The sequence below is a fragment of the Salmo salar genome, chromosome 14 (assembly GCF_965601325.2).
Source record: "Salmo salar chromosome 14, fSalSal1, whole genome shotgun sequence".
Lineage (NCBI taxonomy): Eukaryota > Metazoa > Chordata > Actinopteri > Salmoniformes > Salmonidae > Salmo > Salmo salar.
The window spans coordinates 88,028,821-88,042,648 of record NC_138304.1 but is presented as its reverse complement, the minus strand read 5'-3'; the positions used below and the strand labels follow the sequence as shown (position 1 = coordinate 88,042,648).

The 13,828-nt window shown below is 44.7% G+C and overlaps 1 protein-coding gene across 1 annotated transcript in view; it reads right to left on the bottom strand.

Annotated features, from left to right (window-relative positions):
• The window catches only part of LOC106570400 (CUB and sushi domain-containing protein 3), a 738,870-nt gene that overhangs the window by 265,410 nt on the left and 459,632 nt on the right, over window positions 1-13,828 (bottom strand). The window contains exon 26 of the mRNA XM_082961236.1: window positions 7,433-7,559. Coding sequence (XP_082817362.1) covers window positions 7,433-7,559 — 127 coding nt within the window. The remainder of the gene's footprint in view (window positions 1-7,432; window positions 7,560-13,828) is intronic.

Genomic DNA, 13,828 nt, shown 5'->3' with positions numbered 1-13,828 from the left:
GGGGGAGCAGCAGCACAGGCCATCTGCTGGCGCAGAACATGAAGGAGTTTGCCTCACTTCATTCCTCGCTCTTGAGCCACGTAATGTGACAGTAGTCAAGGGAGAGGTTGTGATGCTTTCCGACTGACCTGGCACACTTCTCCAACAAGTGGATCCACGAATGCCCAACTAGCCACACAGTCCTCATTCCAAATCCATGTTAATGAATGAGTAAATGCCTGGAAGCCCGCGAAAAAAAGGGAGCGAACTACAGTAGTACAAAACACTTAGTGTTAAAAACATTAGGAACACCTTCCTAATATTGAGTTGCACTCACTTTTGCCCTCAGAACTGCTTCAATTTGGACACTACAAGGTATCGAAAGCGTTCCACAGGGATGCTGGCCCATGTTGATTCCAATTCTTATCACAGTTGTGTCAAGTTGGCTGGATGTCCTTTGGGTTGTGGACCATTCTTGATACACTGGAAACTGTTTAGTGTGAAAACCCCAGCAGTGTTGCAGTTCTTGACACACTCAAACCTGGCACCTACGACCATACTTTGTTCAAAGGCACTTCAATCTTCTGTCTTGCCCATTCACCCTCTGAATAGCACACATACGCAATCCATGTTTCATTTGTCTCAAGGCTTAAAAATCATTCTTGTCTCATCCCCTTCATCTGATTGAAGTGGATTTAACAAGTGACATCAATAAGAGATCATAGCTTTCACCTGGATTCACCTGGTCAGAGTGTCATGGAAAGAGTGTTCCCAATGTTTTGTAAACTCAATGTAGCTATGGAATGAATAGAACTGCATTCCAATTGAAAAAGATCATATGCAGATTATTTTCTTGCTCCTGTTTGTTTCAGGGAAGCTTAAAATGTATATTTAGACTTTTGCAAGGACAATAAAACATTTTCTGTATGTTTCTAATTTTTCTAGCCAACATTCCCATTGAAGCACCAAGTCCAATCAGTTCTACTTGTTGTATTTCTGAGAGGATCTCCTATCAGACTTTCACTCTCTCTCTTTTTATCTCTGAGATAGGCTAATTGACTTTTACTTTTATGCTGTGTTACTGTATGTTGAATTACGCTTTTGTATAATCACCTTTCAGTGTAAAAACCATAGAAATGGAAAAAAAACTGTTTTAAGTGAGGAGGCATTGTTCTGAAGCCGAAAATAAAGAAAACTCACATGAACACCACAATGACTACCTCACCCATGCTTTTCCAGCACACATCTTTGACCTACTACAGTAGCTCTGTTGGTCTATTGTACTTCAAACAATGTGTAGGCAGGTTGCTTAGGATTCAAACCTTCTCAAACAGCCTAATTCATACTCTTCAGAAGGATAATGGACTTTACACTGTTCTGCTGTGACGATCGTCAAAAGGAGTAGACCAAGGTGCAGCGTGGAAAGTGCTCATATTTATATTTATTGTAACTCAGAACACTCAAACAAAATAACAAACAAAGAAAAAATGAACGTCACGTTCTGCAGGCTTACTGAGCTGACAAAAACAACAAACCGTGACGCAGAGTAGAAACATACACTAACTCAGAAATACAATCTCCCACAAACCCAGGTGGAAAAAAACCCTACTTAAGTATGATCTCCAATTAGAGACAATGAGGACCAGCTGCCTCTAATTGGAGATCATCCCAAACAAAACCCCAACATAGAAATACAAAACTAGACCCTGACAACATAGAAACAGAAAACAGAAAAAAAAACCTGTCACGTCCTGACCTACTCTACCATAGAAAATAACATCTTTCTATGGTCAGGACGTGACAGTACCCCCCCCCCCAAAAAAAGAAAAACAAAGGGAGGGTAGGGTGGGTAACTACTGTCTATGACGGCTCTGGTGCAGTACACATAACCTTCTCATCCCGCGGATCCTCCAACAGAGGAGGCGGCTCCGGTTTGGGGCGTAACCCACGCTCCGCCCGCTGATCCCTCTGCTTCTGTGCCACCGGACCGTGGATCGATCACCGGTGGTTCTGGACTGCCGATCGCCGCTGGAGGTTCTGGACTGCTGACCGCCGCTGGAGGTTCTGGACTGCAGATTGCCGCTGGAGGTTCTGGACTGCAGACTGCCGCAGGAGGTTCTGGACTGCAGACCGCCGCCAGAGGTTCTGGGCTGCAGGCTGCCGCCGGAGGTTCTGGGCTGCAGACCGCCGCCGGAGGATCTAGGCTGCAGACCGCCGCCGGAGGTTCTGGGCTGCAGACTGCCGCCGGAGGTTCTGGGCTGCAGACCGCCGCCGGAGGTTCTGGGCTGCAGACCGCCGCCGGAGACCCTGGGCTGCAGACCGCCGCCGGAGGTTCTGGGCTGCAGACCGCCGCCGGAGGTTCTGGGCTGCAGACCGCCGCCGGAGGTTCTGGGCTGCAGACCGCCGCCGGAGGTTCTGGGCTACAGACCGCCGCCGGAGACTCTGGGCTGCAGGCCGTCGCCGGAGACTCTGGGCTGCAGGCCGTCGCCGGAGACTCTGGGCTGCAGGCCGTCGCCGGAGACTCTGGGCTGCAGGCCATCGCCGAAGACTCCAGACTGGGGAACGTCGCTGGAGGGTCCAGACTGGGAACTGTCGCCAGAAGCTCTGGACTGGGAACTGTCGCCGGAAGCTCTGGACTGGAAACTGTCGCAGGAAGCTCTGGACTGGGAACTGTCGCCGGAAGCTCTGGACTGGGAACTGTCGCCGGAAGCTTTGGACTGGGAATGCGCACTGGAGGCCTGATGTGTGGGGCTGGCACAGGTGGCGCCAGACTAGTAACACGCACCTCAGGGCGAGTGCGGGGAGCAGGAACAGGACGCCCCGGACTGGGCAGGCGCACTGGAGGCCTGATGCGTGGGGCTGGCACAGATGGCACCAGACTGGTAACACGCTCCTTAGGGCAAGTGTGGGGAGCAGGAACAGGACACCCCGGACTGGGCAGGCACACTGGATGACTGATGCGTGGGGCTGGCACAGGTGGCGCCAGACTGGTAACACGCATCTCAGGACAAGTGCGGGGAGCAGGAACAGGACACCCCGGACTGGGCAGGCGCACTGGAGGCCTGATGCGTGGGGCTGGCACAGATGGCACCAGACTGGTAACACACTCCTCAGGGCAAGTGTGGGGAGCAGGACCAGGACACCCCGGACTGGGCAGGCACACTGGATGACTGATGCGTGGGGCTGGCACAGGTGGCGCCAGACTGGTAACACACACCTCAGGACAAGTGCGGGGAGCAGGAACAGGACACCCCGGACTGGGCAGGCGCACTGGAGGCCTGATGCGTGCGGCTGGCACAGATGGCACCAGACTGGTAACACACTCCTCAGGGCAAGTGTGGGGAGCAGGAACAGGACACCCCGGACTGGGCAGGCACACTGGATGACTGATGCGTGGGGCTGGTACAGGTGGCGCCAGACTGGTAACAGGCACCTCAGGGCAAGTGCGAGGAGCAGGCACAGGGCATACCAGGCTGAATAGACTCACTGGAGGCCGGGTACGTGGGCCAGGCACAGGATATTTTGGGCCGTGGAGGCATGCTGGAGATCTGGAGCATAGAGCTGGCACAACCCGTCCTGGCTGGATGCTCAACCTAGCTCAACAAATGCGGGGCGCGGGTACAGATCGCACCGGCCTGTGAATGCGCACTGGCGACACAGTGCGCATCACTGCATAACACGGTGCTTGCTTCGTCACTCGCTCCCCACGGTAAGCACGGGGAGTTGGCTCAGGTCTCCAACCTGACTCTGCCAATCTCCCCGTGTGCCCCCCCCCCCCCCAATTTATTTTGGGGCTGCCTCTCGCACTTGCCTCGTGGCTGGTATAGTACTTCGTAATATCGCCGCTCCGCTTTAGCTGCCTCAATTTCCTCTTTCGGACGGCGATACTCCCCAGCCTGACTCCAGGGTCCTTTCCTGTCCAGAATTTCCTCCCAAGTCCATTCCTGTTTCTCCTGGGCACGCTGCTTGGTCCTTTGGTGGTGGGAGATTCTGTGACAATCGTCAAAAGGAGTAGACCAAGGTGCAGTGTGGAAAGTGCTCATATTTATATTTATTGTAACTCAGAACACTCAAACAAAATAACAAACAAAGAAAAAACGAACGTCACGTTCTGCAGGCTTACTGAGCTGACAAAAACAACAAACCGTGATGCAGAGTAGAAACATACACTAACTCAGAAATACAATCTCCCAGAAACCCAGGTGGAAAAAAACCCTACTTAAGTATGATCTCCAATTAGAGACAACGAGGACCAGCTGCCTCTAACTGGAGATCATCCCAAACAAAACCCCAACATAGAAATACAAAACTAGACCCTGAAAACATAGAAATAGAAAAAATAGGAAAAAAACCCTGTCACGCCCTGACCTACTCTACCATAGAAAATAACATCTTTCTATTGTCAGGACGTGACACCTGCTATTAAAATAATGTACAGAGCATTCCGAAAGTATTCAAACCCCTTTTTTTTGTTACGTTACAGCCTTATTCTAAAATGGATGAAATAAAACAAAATCCTCAGCACTCTACACACAATACCCCATAATGATAAAGTGAAAACAGGTTTTTCGAATTTTTACAAATGTATTAAATAAAAAAACACAACTACCTTATTTACATAAGTATTCAGACCCTTTGCTATGAGACTCGAAATTGAGCTCAGGTGCATCCTGTTTCCATTGATCATCCTTGAGATGTTTCTACAACTTTAGTGGAGTTCACCTGTGGTAATTTCAATTGATTGGACATGGTTGGAAAGGCACACACCTGTCTATATAAGGTCTCACAGTTGACAGTGCATGTCAGAGCAAAAACCAAGCCATGAGGTTGAAGGAAATGTTCGTAGAGCGCCGAGACAGGATTGTGTCGAGGCATAGATCTAGGGAAGGGTACCAAAACATTTTTGAAGCATTGAAGGTCCCCAAGAACACAATGTCCTCCATCATTCTTAAATGGAAGAAGTTTGGAACCACCAAGACTCTTCCAAGAACTGTCCACCTGGCCAAACTGAGCAATCAGGGGAGAAGGGCCTTGGTCAGGGAGGTGACCAAGAACCCGATGGTCACTCTGACAGAGTTCCAGAGCTCCTATGTGGAAATGGGAGAACCTTCCAGAAGGATTACCATCTCTGCAACACTCCACCAATCAGGCCTTTATGGTAGAGTGGCCAGAAGGAAGCCACTCTTCAGTAAAAGGCACATGACAGCCCGCTTGGAGTTTGCCAAAAGACACCTAAAGACTCTCAGACCATGAGAAACAAGATTATCTGGTCTGATGAAACAAGATTGAACTCTTTGGCCTTAATGCCAAGCGTCACGTCTGGAGGAAACCAGGCACCATCCCTTCAGTGAAACATGGAGGGGCAGCATCATGCTGAATGGAGCAAAGTACAGAGAGATCCTTGATGAAAACCTGCTCCAGAGCGCTCAGGACCTCAGACTGGGGCGAAGGTTCACCTTCCAACAGGACAACTACCCTAAGCACACAGACAAGACAATGCAGGAGTGGCTTCGGGACAAGTCTCTGAATGTCCTTGAGTTGCCCAGCCAGAGCCCGGACTTGAACCCGAACATCTCTGGAGAGACCTGAAAATAGTTGCGCCGCAACGCTCCCCATCCAACCTGACAGAGCTTGACAGGATCTGCAGAGAATAATGGGAGAAGCTCCCCAAATGCAGGTGTGCCAAGATTGTAGCGTCATACCCAAGAAGACTCGAGGCTGTAATCGGTGCCAAATGTGCTTCAACAAAGTACTGGGTCTGAATACTTATGTAAATGTGATATTTCAGTTTTTTATTTGTAGTACATTTGAAAAAATCTAAAAAACTGTTTTTGCTTTGTCATTATGGGGTGTTGTGTGTAGTTTGATGAGGGACAAAAATTATTTAATACATTCTAGAGTAAGGATGTAACGTAACAAAATGTGAAAAAGTCAAGGGGTTTAAATACTTTCCGAATGCACTGCGTATCCATCATTATGCTGTATGTATTTTTAGATCACAGGAGGCTACTGAGGGGAGAGCGTCACATAATAATGGCCGGAACACCCCCCCTTAAAAGATTTAGATGCACTATTGTAAAGTGGTTGTTCCACTGGATATCATAAGGTGGATGCATCAATTTGTAAGTCGCTATGGATAAGAGCGTCTGCTAAATGACTTAAATGTAAATGTAAATGCATTAAACACCTGGAAACCATGTGTTTGATGTATTTGATACCATTCCACTTACTCCGCTCCAGTCATTACCAAGAGCCCGTTCTCCCCAATTAAGTTGCCACCAATCTCCTGTATTATAGATATAGGCCTAAATGTGTCTCACCATCTTTACTGCAAAAATAAATACAAATAGAAACATAACTTTCAGCTACATATTCATTTGACAAAGGTAATGAACAAGAATTGGTCAGCACAGCAATTGATAAAACAGGACCATGTTTGCAAATCAAGTGGTTTTGACATTATGTCAATATTACACAGTTGATCTAATCGTTACAGAAATCAGGAATGCAGACAGATTCTTTAGACCTCTCTATCTCTATGAGTGACTGTGTCCAACACACCATCACCTGTTGGTATGTTGCCCACCTACTGATCAAAAAAGGATGCGATTATGAAATATATATTTTTCTCAGTAACATATATTGTTAAAATAAAGGTTTAAATAAATTTGAATTTAAATGGCAAAGAACAACCGGCAGGTACCACATAAATTACTACACGGCAAAACAGATCACTCAATCTAGCCTGATTGTCTTATAAGTATAAAAGCAAAGATGCCTTTCATAAAATAAAAAAAGCATGAAAAAGTAGTGGAATGGGATAATGGCTTAGTGTGGTGTGTGAATAATCCAATACTTTACCTTGTATGCAGTACAATCATATTATACCTCCTCTAAGACTATGAATTGGGCTGTTTGAGAAGGTTTGAATCCTAAGCAACCAGCCTACACATTGTTTGAAGTACAATAGACCAACATAGCTACTGTAGTAGGTCAAAGCTGTGTGCCGGAAAACCATGGTAGAGCATGAGGGAAGTAGGCATTGTAGTGATCATGTGAATTTTGGCTTTAGATCAATGCTTACTTCTCACTTAAAACATTGTTTTTTGTTTCTAATAGTGTAAAACAGGGTACTGGTGCACTGGAGAATGTCTACCTTCTTGCCTGGATGGTTGCTTGTGTGTGTGTGTGTGTGGTGTGTGGGTGTGTGTGTGTGTGTGTGTGTGTGTGTGTGTGTGTGTGTGTGTGTGTGTGTGTGTGTGTGTGTGTGTGTGTGTGTGTGTGTGTGTGTGTGTGTGTGTGTGTGTGAGAGAGAGCGCTGTAGCCTTGTACTTTTGTTAGACATATATTACAAGAGTTGGCCTTGGCTTGGCTGATGAAATGCACAGAGACGAGACATCATAGGAGAATACTTGAAAAGGAGGATTCTTGATGAATACTAATTGATCAGTACCTAACGATGTTGCCAGAGTCCACCTCGATAATCCAGGTGCAACGGAGGTTGTTGTCGTAGGGGAATGGGTATCCAGGGGACAAGATGCGTCCAGACGACTCGCCTGTGAACTTTCCTCCACATTCAGCTGTAAGGAGAAACAATAGAAATATAATGAAAACCGGATATACATTTATCTGTTGCTATGGAGATACATTGAAGGAGATACTGTGAAAGGGCATCACAGCTGAGTTTTGCAGTGACACATTCAAAACGCAAAAGATGCATGCAGGGACAGGGACACAGGCTCATGCATGTATGCACACTTGCTCACACACAAGAACATGCCCACACACGTACACAAACACACATGTACACACACGTATACACAGCTAAGGGGAAATAATTAGTGGGTGGCTGGCAAAGAAATGTAACAAGTCAAGTCTCTTGAAAATGTGAAGCCGAGCCATGTGAATCATCTCAATGAATCAATAACCAATGGTGTAAAGTACTTAAGCAAAAACACTTTAAAGTACTACATAAGTCGTTTTTTGGGGTATCTGTACTTCAACTTTATTATTTATATTTTTGACAACTTTTACTTCACTACATTCCTATAGAAAATAATCTACTTTTTACTCTATACATTTTCTCTGACACCCAAAAGTGTAATTCACACACTTATCAAGAGAACATCCCTGGTCACTTACTGCTTGTGATCTGGCAGACTTACTAAACACACATGCTTCGCTTATAAATTATGTATGCGTGTTAGAGTGTGCACCTGGCTACCCATAACTTAAAAACAAGAAAATGGTGGCGTCTGGTTTGCTTAATCTAAGGAATTTGAAATGATTTACACTTTTACTTTTTAGACTTAAGTATATTTAAAACCAAATACTTTCAGACTTTTACTGAAGTAGTATTTTACTGAGTGACTTTCACTTTTACTTGAGTAATTTTCTATTAAGGTATCTTTACTTTTACTCAGGTATGACAATAGGGTACTTTTCCACCACTGTCAATAACGCCCGAGAGTGTTTGCAGATTCTTGGTGTGCATCCCGAATGGCACCCTATTCCCTATATAGTACACTACTTTTGACAAGGGCCTATAGTGCACACCCATGCACACACACTTACTCCCACACACACGTACACAACACAAATGTACACACACACACATACACAGCTGAGAGGAAATGATTAGTGGGTGGCTGCAAACAAATGTAGCACGTCTACTGCTCCTCTTGAGAATGTGAAGCCAAGCCATGAGAATCATCTCAATAAAACAATAACGCGCCCGAGAGTGTTTGCAGATTCCTGGGCTACGTCCCAAATGGCACCATATAGTGCACTACATAGGAAATAGGGTGTCATCTGGGATACAACACTGTCAGAGCAATAAGCAGCCAGCCCAAAACCTTCCCTGACAGGATGGTTGTGTGGCAGTGTCAGTCTCGGTGCCACCAAAACCCGGAGTGCTGCAGTGCACCTGCCGCCTGGCATGTTTTGTTCTGCTCCGGGACATCAATCACACGGGAAACGAGCCCAACGCTGAACATGAGGCCTGCTAACTGCTTCTCTTGCTGATGCTTTTCTTGCTGAATGCTTCCTGCTGAGTGCTTCCAGGGCCGCTGAGGCTTACATAACCTGCCCATTATCAGTCTACATCCACTATCACTTGATTAACCAACTTGAAATGCCCATCTCTCTCTGTCTCTCTCAATCTCTCACCCTTAGTCCTCTCTCTCTCAATCACTTTTTCTCTCTCTCGCTCTCTCTCTCTCTTTCCCTCTCAATCTCTCACCCTTAGTCATCTCTCTCTCAATCACTTTTTCTCTCTCTCGCTCTCTCTCTCTCTTTCCCTCTCAATCTCTCACCCTTAGTCATCTCTCTCTCAGTCGCTCTTTCTCTCTCTCTTTCCCTCTCTCTCTCAATCTCTCTTTCCCTCTCAATCTCTCATCCTTAGTCCTCTCTCTCTCAATCTCTCTTTCCCTCTCAATTTCTCACCCTTAGTCCTCTCTCAATCTCTCACCCTTAGTCCTCTCTCTCTCAATCTCTCTTTCCCTCTCAATCTCTCACCCTTAGTCCTCTCTCTCTCAATCTTTCTTTCCCTCTCAATTTCTCACCCTTAGTCCTCTCTCTCAATATCTCACTCTTAGTCCTCTCTCTCTCTCTCTCTCTCTCTCTCTCTCTCTCTCTCTCTCTCTCTCTCTCTCTCTCTCTCTCTTTCCCTCTCAATCTCTCACCCTTAGTTCAATGAAGCCTAAATCACAAAATGCAGATTGCTGGTTGATTAATTACTAAAAATGTTTAGATAAGGGGAGGGAGGGAGGGAGGGAGGGAGGGAGGGAGGGGAGGGGGAGGGAGGGAGGGAGGGAGGGAGGGAGGGAGGGAGGGAGGGAGGGAGGGAGGGGAGGGAGGGAGGGAGGAAAAAGCCTATTCCCTCTAAATCAAATAACATTTTATTGGTCGCATTCACATGTTTAGCAGATATTATTGCAGGTGTAGTGAAATGCTTGTATGCTCTAAACCAATGCTCTAAACCAACATCCTGTGGAGCTCATTCCTCACAAGGCAAACATTCAATCAAATTAAATGTTATTCGTCACATGATTCGTAAACAACAGGTGTAGACTAACAGTGAAAGGCTCGCGTTTCCAACAATGCAGAAAGAAAAGGGTACTAGTACCGAGTTGATGTGCAGGGTTACAAGGTAATTGAGGTAGATATGTACATATAACCAGGAATAAAGTGACAGATAATAAACAGTAGCAGCAGTGTATGTGATGAGACAAAGGAGTTAGAGCAAAAAGGGTCAATGCAGATAGTCTGGGTAGCTATTTGGTGAACTATTTAACTAACTATTTATCACTCTTATGGCTTGGTGTAGAAGCTGTTCAGGTCCTGAGGGTTCCAGACTTGGCGAGATGTTTTGTTGATGCTTTGTGGACATGGGCCCAGGACTTCTGATCAAATAGAACCCTTGCCTCTTGTTTGCTTTTACTTCTTTAATTGAACTGTATTGTATTACTGTAATGTGTGCTGCAATTGTAAATGCACTTTAAATAAAGTTTGATAGAACCCTACAGTTTTCTGAGTTTGATCTCTCGCTATATAAAAAACACTTCACTATCACTTAGACTTGAGGAAGTGCAGAGAAAAGTGCTGATTTGGCATTTGTTCTCAAAAGCATTACGTTCCCTCTCAGAGGATATTACTTATCTTGGCTGAGAAACCACATGCTCTACTCTGTCTGCCAAAGTTGCATCCCAAATGGCACCCTATCCCGATATCGTGCACTGCTTTTGACAAGAGCCCCATGGGCCCTGGTCAAAAGTAGTGCACTACATAGGGAGTTGGGTGCCATTGGGATGCATCCTCTCTCTTCACACCTCCTCCTACACCTGCGGACCAGAATCAAACATAGCTAAATATTTCATCTGTTATAAGAAAAGATGGAAAAAAGAAAGGTGAGGTAGCTTCAAGGTAGGTAATGCAATTTCTAAAGCACACTTCCTGCAAAGGTCATTCAAAAGGACTGACTCCACTTTTTAAATATAAGGAGATAAGGAGATATGAAGATCTGAAGATAAGAGTATTTTCAAATCTGCAGTAGTGGAAAAGGTACTCAATTGTCATACTTGAGTAAAGTAAAGATACCTTAATAGAAATGATCTCAAGTTAAAGTGAAAGTCACATACTACTTGAGTAAACGCCTTAAAGTATCTGATTTTAAATGCAATTAAATACAGTGGTGGGAAAAGTACTCAATTGTCATACATAATTAAAAGTAAAAAGTAAAAGTAAATGCTCAAACTTTTATTTACAAGCAGCCAGGGGCTCACTCCAACACTGAGACATAATTTACAAACGCAGTATTTGTGTTTGGTAAGTCCGCCATATCAGAGTCAGTAGGTGTGATTATGCATTGATATTGATAGGTACGTGAATTGGACCATATTGCTGTCCTACCTGAGCATTCAAAATGTAACGAGTACTTTTGGATGTCAGGGAAAATGTATGGGAGTAAAAAGTACCGATTTTCTTTCGGAATGTAGTGGAGTAAAAGTAAAAGTGGTCAAAAATATAAATAGTTAAGTACAGACACCCCAAAAAAGTATTTTACACCACTGTATATCTGTCAGATGATTATGTATTTATTATTGATGTTGGCTGGAATAATCCGCAAAATATTGAACTACTTACAGTCTTTATATTACATCCAGGAAGCTATATACTGTATATAAAACTACTATGTGCTCATATGCTTGCCTATAATATGTATCCATATGGGAAGTTCTTTGGGAGGGCTAGTATTGTGTTTAAAAAATGTGATTGCTATGGTCATATGTGCTATAAAGCATCATTAGTATTTAAATCCAGAGACTAAGTCTAACTTTCACGTGGAGATTTCTTACATGTGAAACTGCAAATTAGTTTTTCACATATGATTGTTTTTCACTTGGGAACTTGCAATTCCACATATGAAAGTTACATTTTTCTCCCCCCTTTTTCACCCCAATTTCGTGATATCCAATTGGTAGTTACAGTCTTGTCCCATCACTGCAACTCCCGTACGGACTCGGGGGAGGCGAAGGTTGAGAGCCATGCGTCCCCCGAAACACGACCCTGCCAAGCTTCTTGACACACAGCTTCTTGACACACTGCTCGCTTAACCCGGAAGCCAGCCGCACCAATGACTGCTCGCTTAACCCGGAAGCCAGCCGCACCAATGACTGCTCGCTTAACCCGGAAGCCAGCCGCACCAATGTGTCAGAGGAAACACTGTACAACTGGTCTCTTCACAGTCCCCATGTCCAGAACAGACTATGGGAGGCGCACAGTACTACATAGAGCCATGACTACATGGAACTCTATTCCACATCAGGTAACTGATGCAAGCAGTAGATGATAAAAAACAGCGGGGACTGTGAAGCAACACAAACATAGGCACAGACACATGCATACACACACATAATAACATACACACTATACACACATGTACACATGGATTTTGTGTTGTAGATATGTGGTAATGGAGTATAGGCCTGAGGGCAAATACCTAGTGTGTTGTGAATTCTGTAATAAATGTATTGTAATGTTTTTAAAATTGTATAACTGCCTTAATTTTCCCGTACCCCAGGAAGAGTAATGGGGATCCATAATAAATACAAATACAAATACAAACTGGCGACCTAAGTCAGTGTGCATGCGACTGGCCTGCCACTAGGAGTCGCTGGATTGCGATGAGACAAGGACATCCTGGCCGCCAAAACCGTTTCCTAACCCGGACGATGCTGTGCCAATTGTGCGCCGCCATATGGGTCTCCCTGCGACACAGCCTGGGATCGAACCCGGGTCTGTAGTGACACCTCTAGCACTGCGATGCAGTGCCTTAGACCGCTGTGCCACTTGGGAGGCCAAAAGTGAAATTTTCACATGTGGAGTTTTCTTACAAATTAGTTTTTCACATGTGTTTGATTTTCACATGTACATGTTCTATTAAAAATGTGAATTTCACATTAAAAAGTTTTTCACATGTGAAACTGCATATCCGATATTCTGCAAATTTCACATGTGCAACTGCAATTCACAACTGCAAAAAACATGTTTTTCTCCTCACATGTGAAAAGGTGGTGTTAACATGTGAACTATAAATGTAATACAAGTGAAAATATATATGGTTTTACATGTGAAAACAGCTATTTCATGTGGGGCCATTCATGTTTTCACATGTGAAACTCCAAATTGTGCATTTTGTTGTTGTTGTAAAGGCTGGCCCTAGTGTACATTGTATCTCTTCCTCATAAAAGAGACTGACAGGATGGGGTTAATCAGATCTAGTTCAAACTGAATCATAGTGAGATCTAATCTGATTTGAAGTCACTGAGGGCACCCTTCTTTTAATCTAATTAGGATCAATCAGTATAATCAAGGAACTAACGATAGCTATCACAATACCCATCATGTGCCTTCTCAAATGAGGACAAATTCCCACTTTCAACCAAGAACTTCAAAATCATCTGTACAATCTACCTCGGAGATTGAAGATATCTCCAATCTGTATTGGCTAGTTTAATCCAACTCTCACATAGACCAATCTCTCCAAGACATTACTCATTCAAAAGAAAAGGAAAAAACAAATACTTTTGTATTCACTTTAAGAAATGCAAAGCACTGCACATTTTTAGACAAAGTTCAATTAAGAGGACATATTGCAACATAAGGCTGAATTAAACCCTCTTGATTAATGGATATTACATAGCTGCAGCCTGCAGTGCAGGTTGTTCTCCTGCAGCATATCAATGACCTGCAGGAGCTCTGCCTGGTCTGCACTCCCCTAGCCTGGTTAATACATTATGCAGCTGGCGAGGCACATTGGCTGCAGCTTAGATCATTATGACAAATGGGA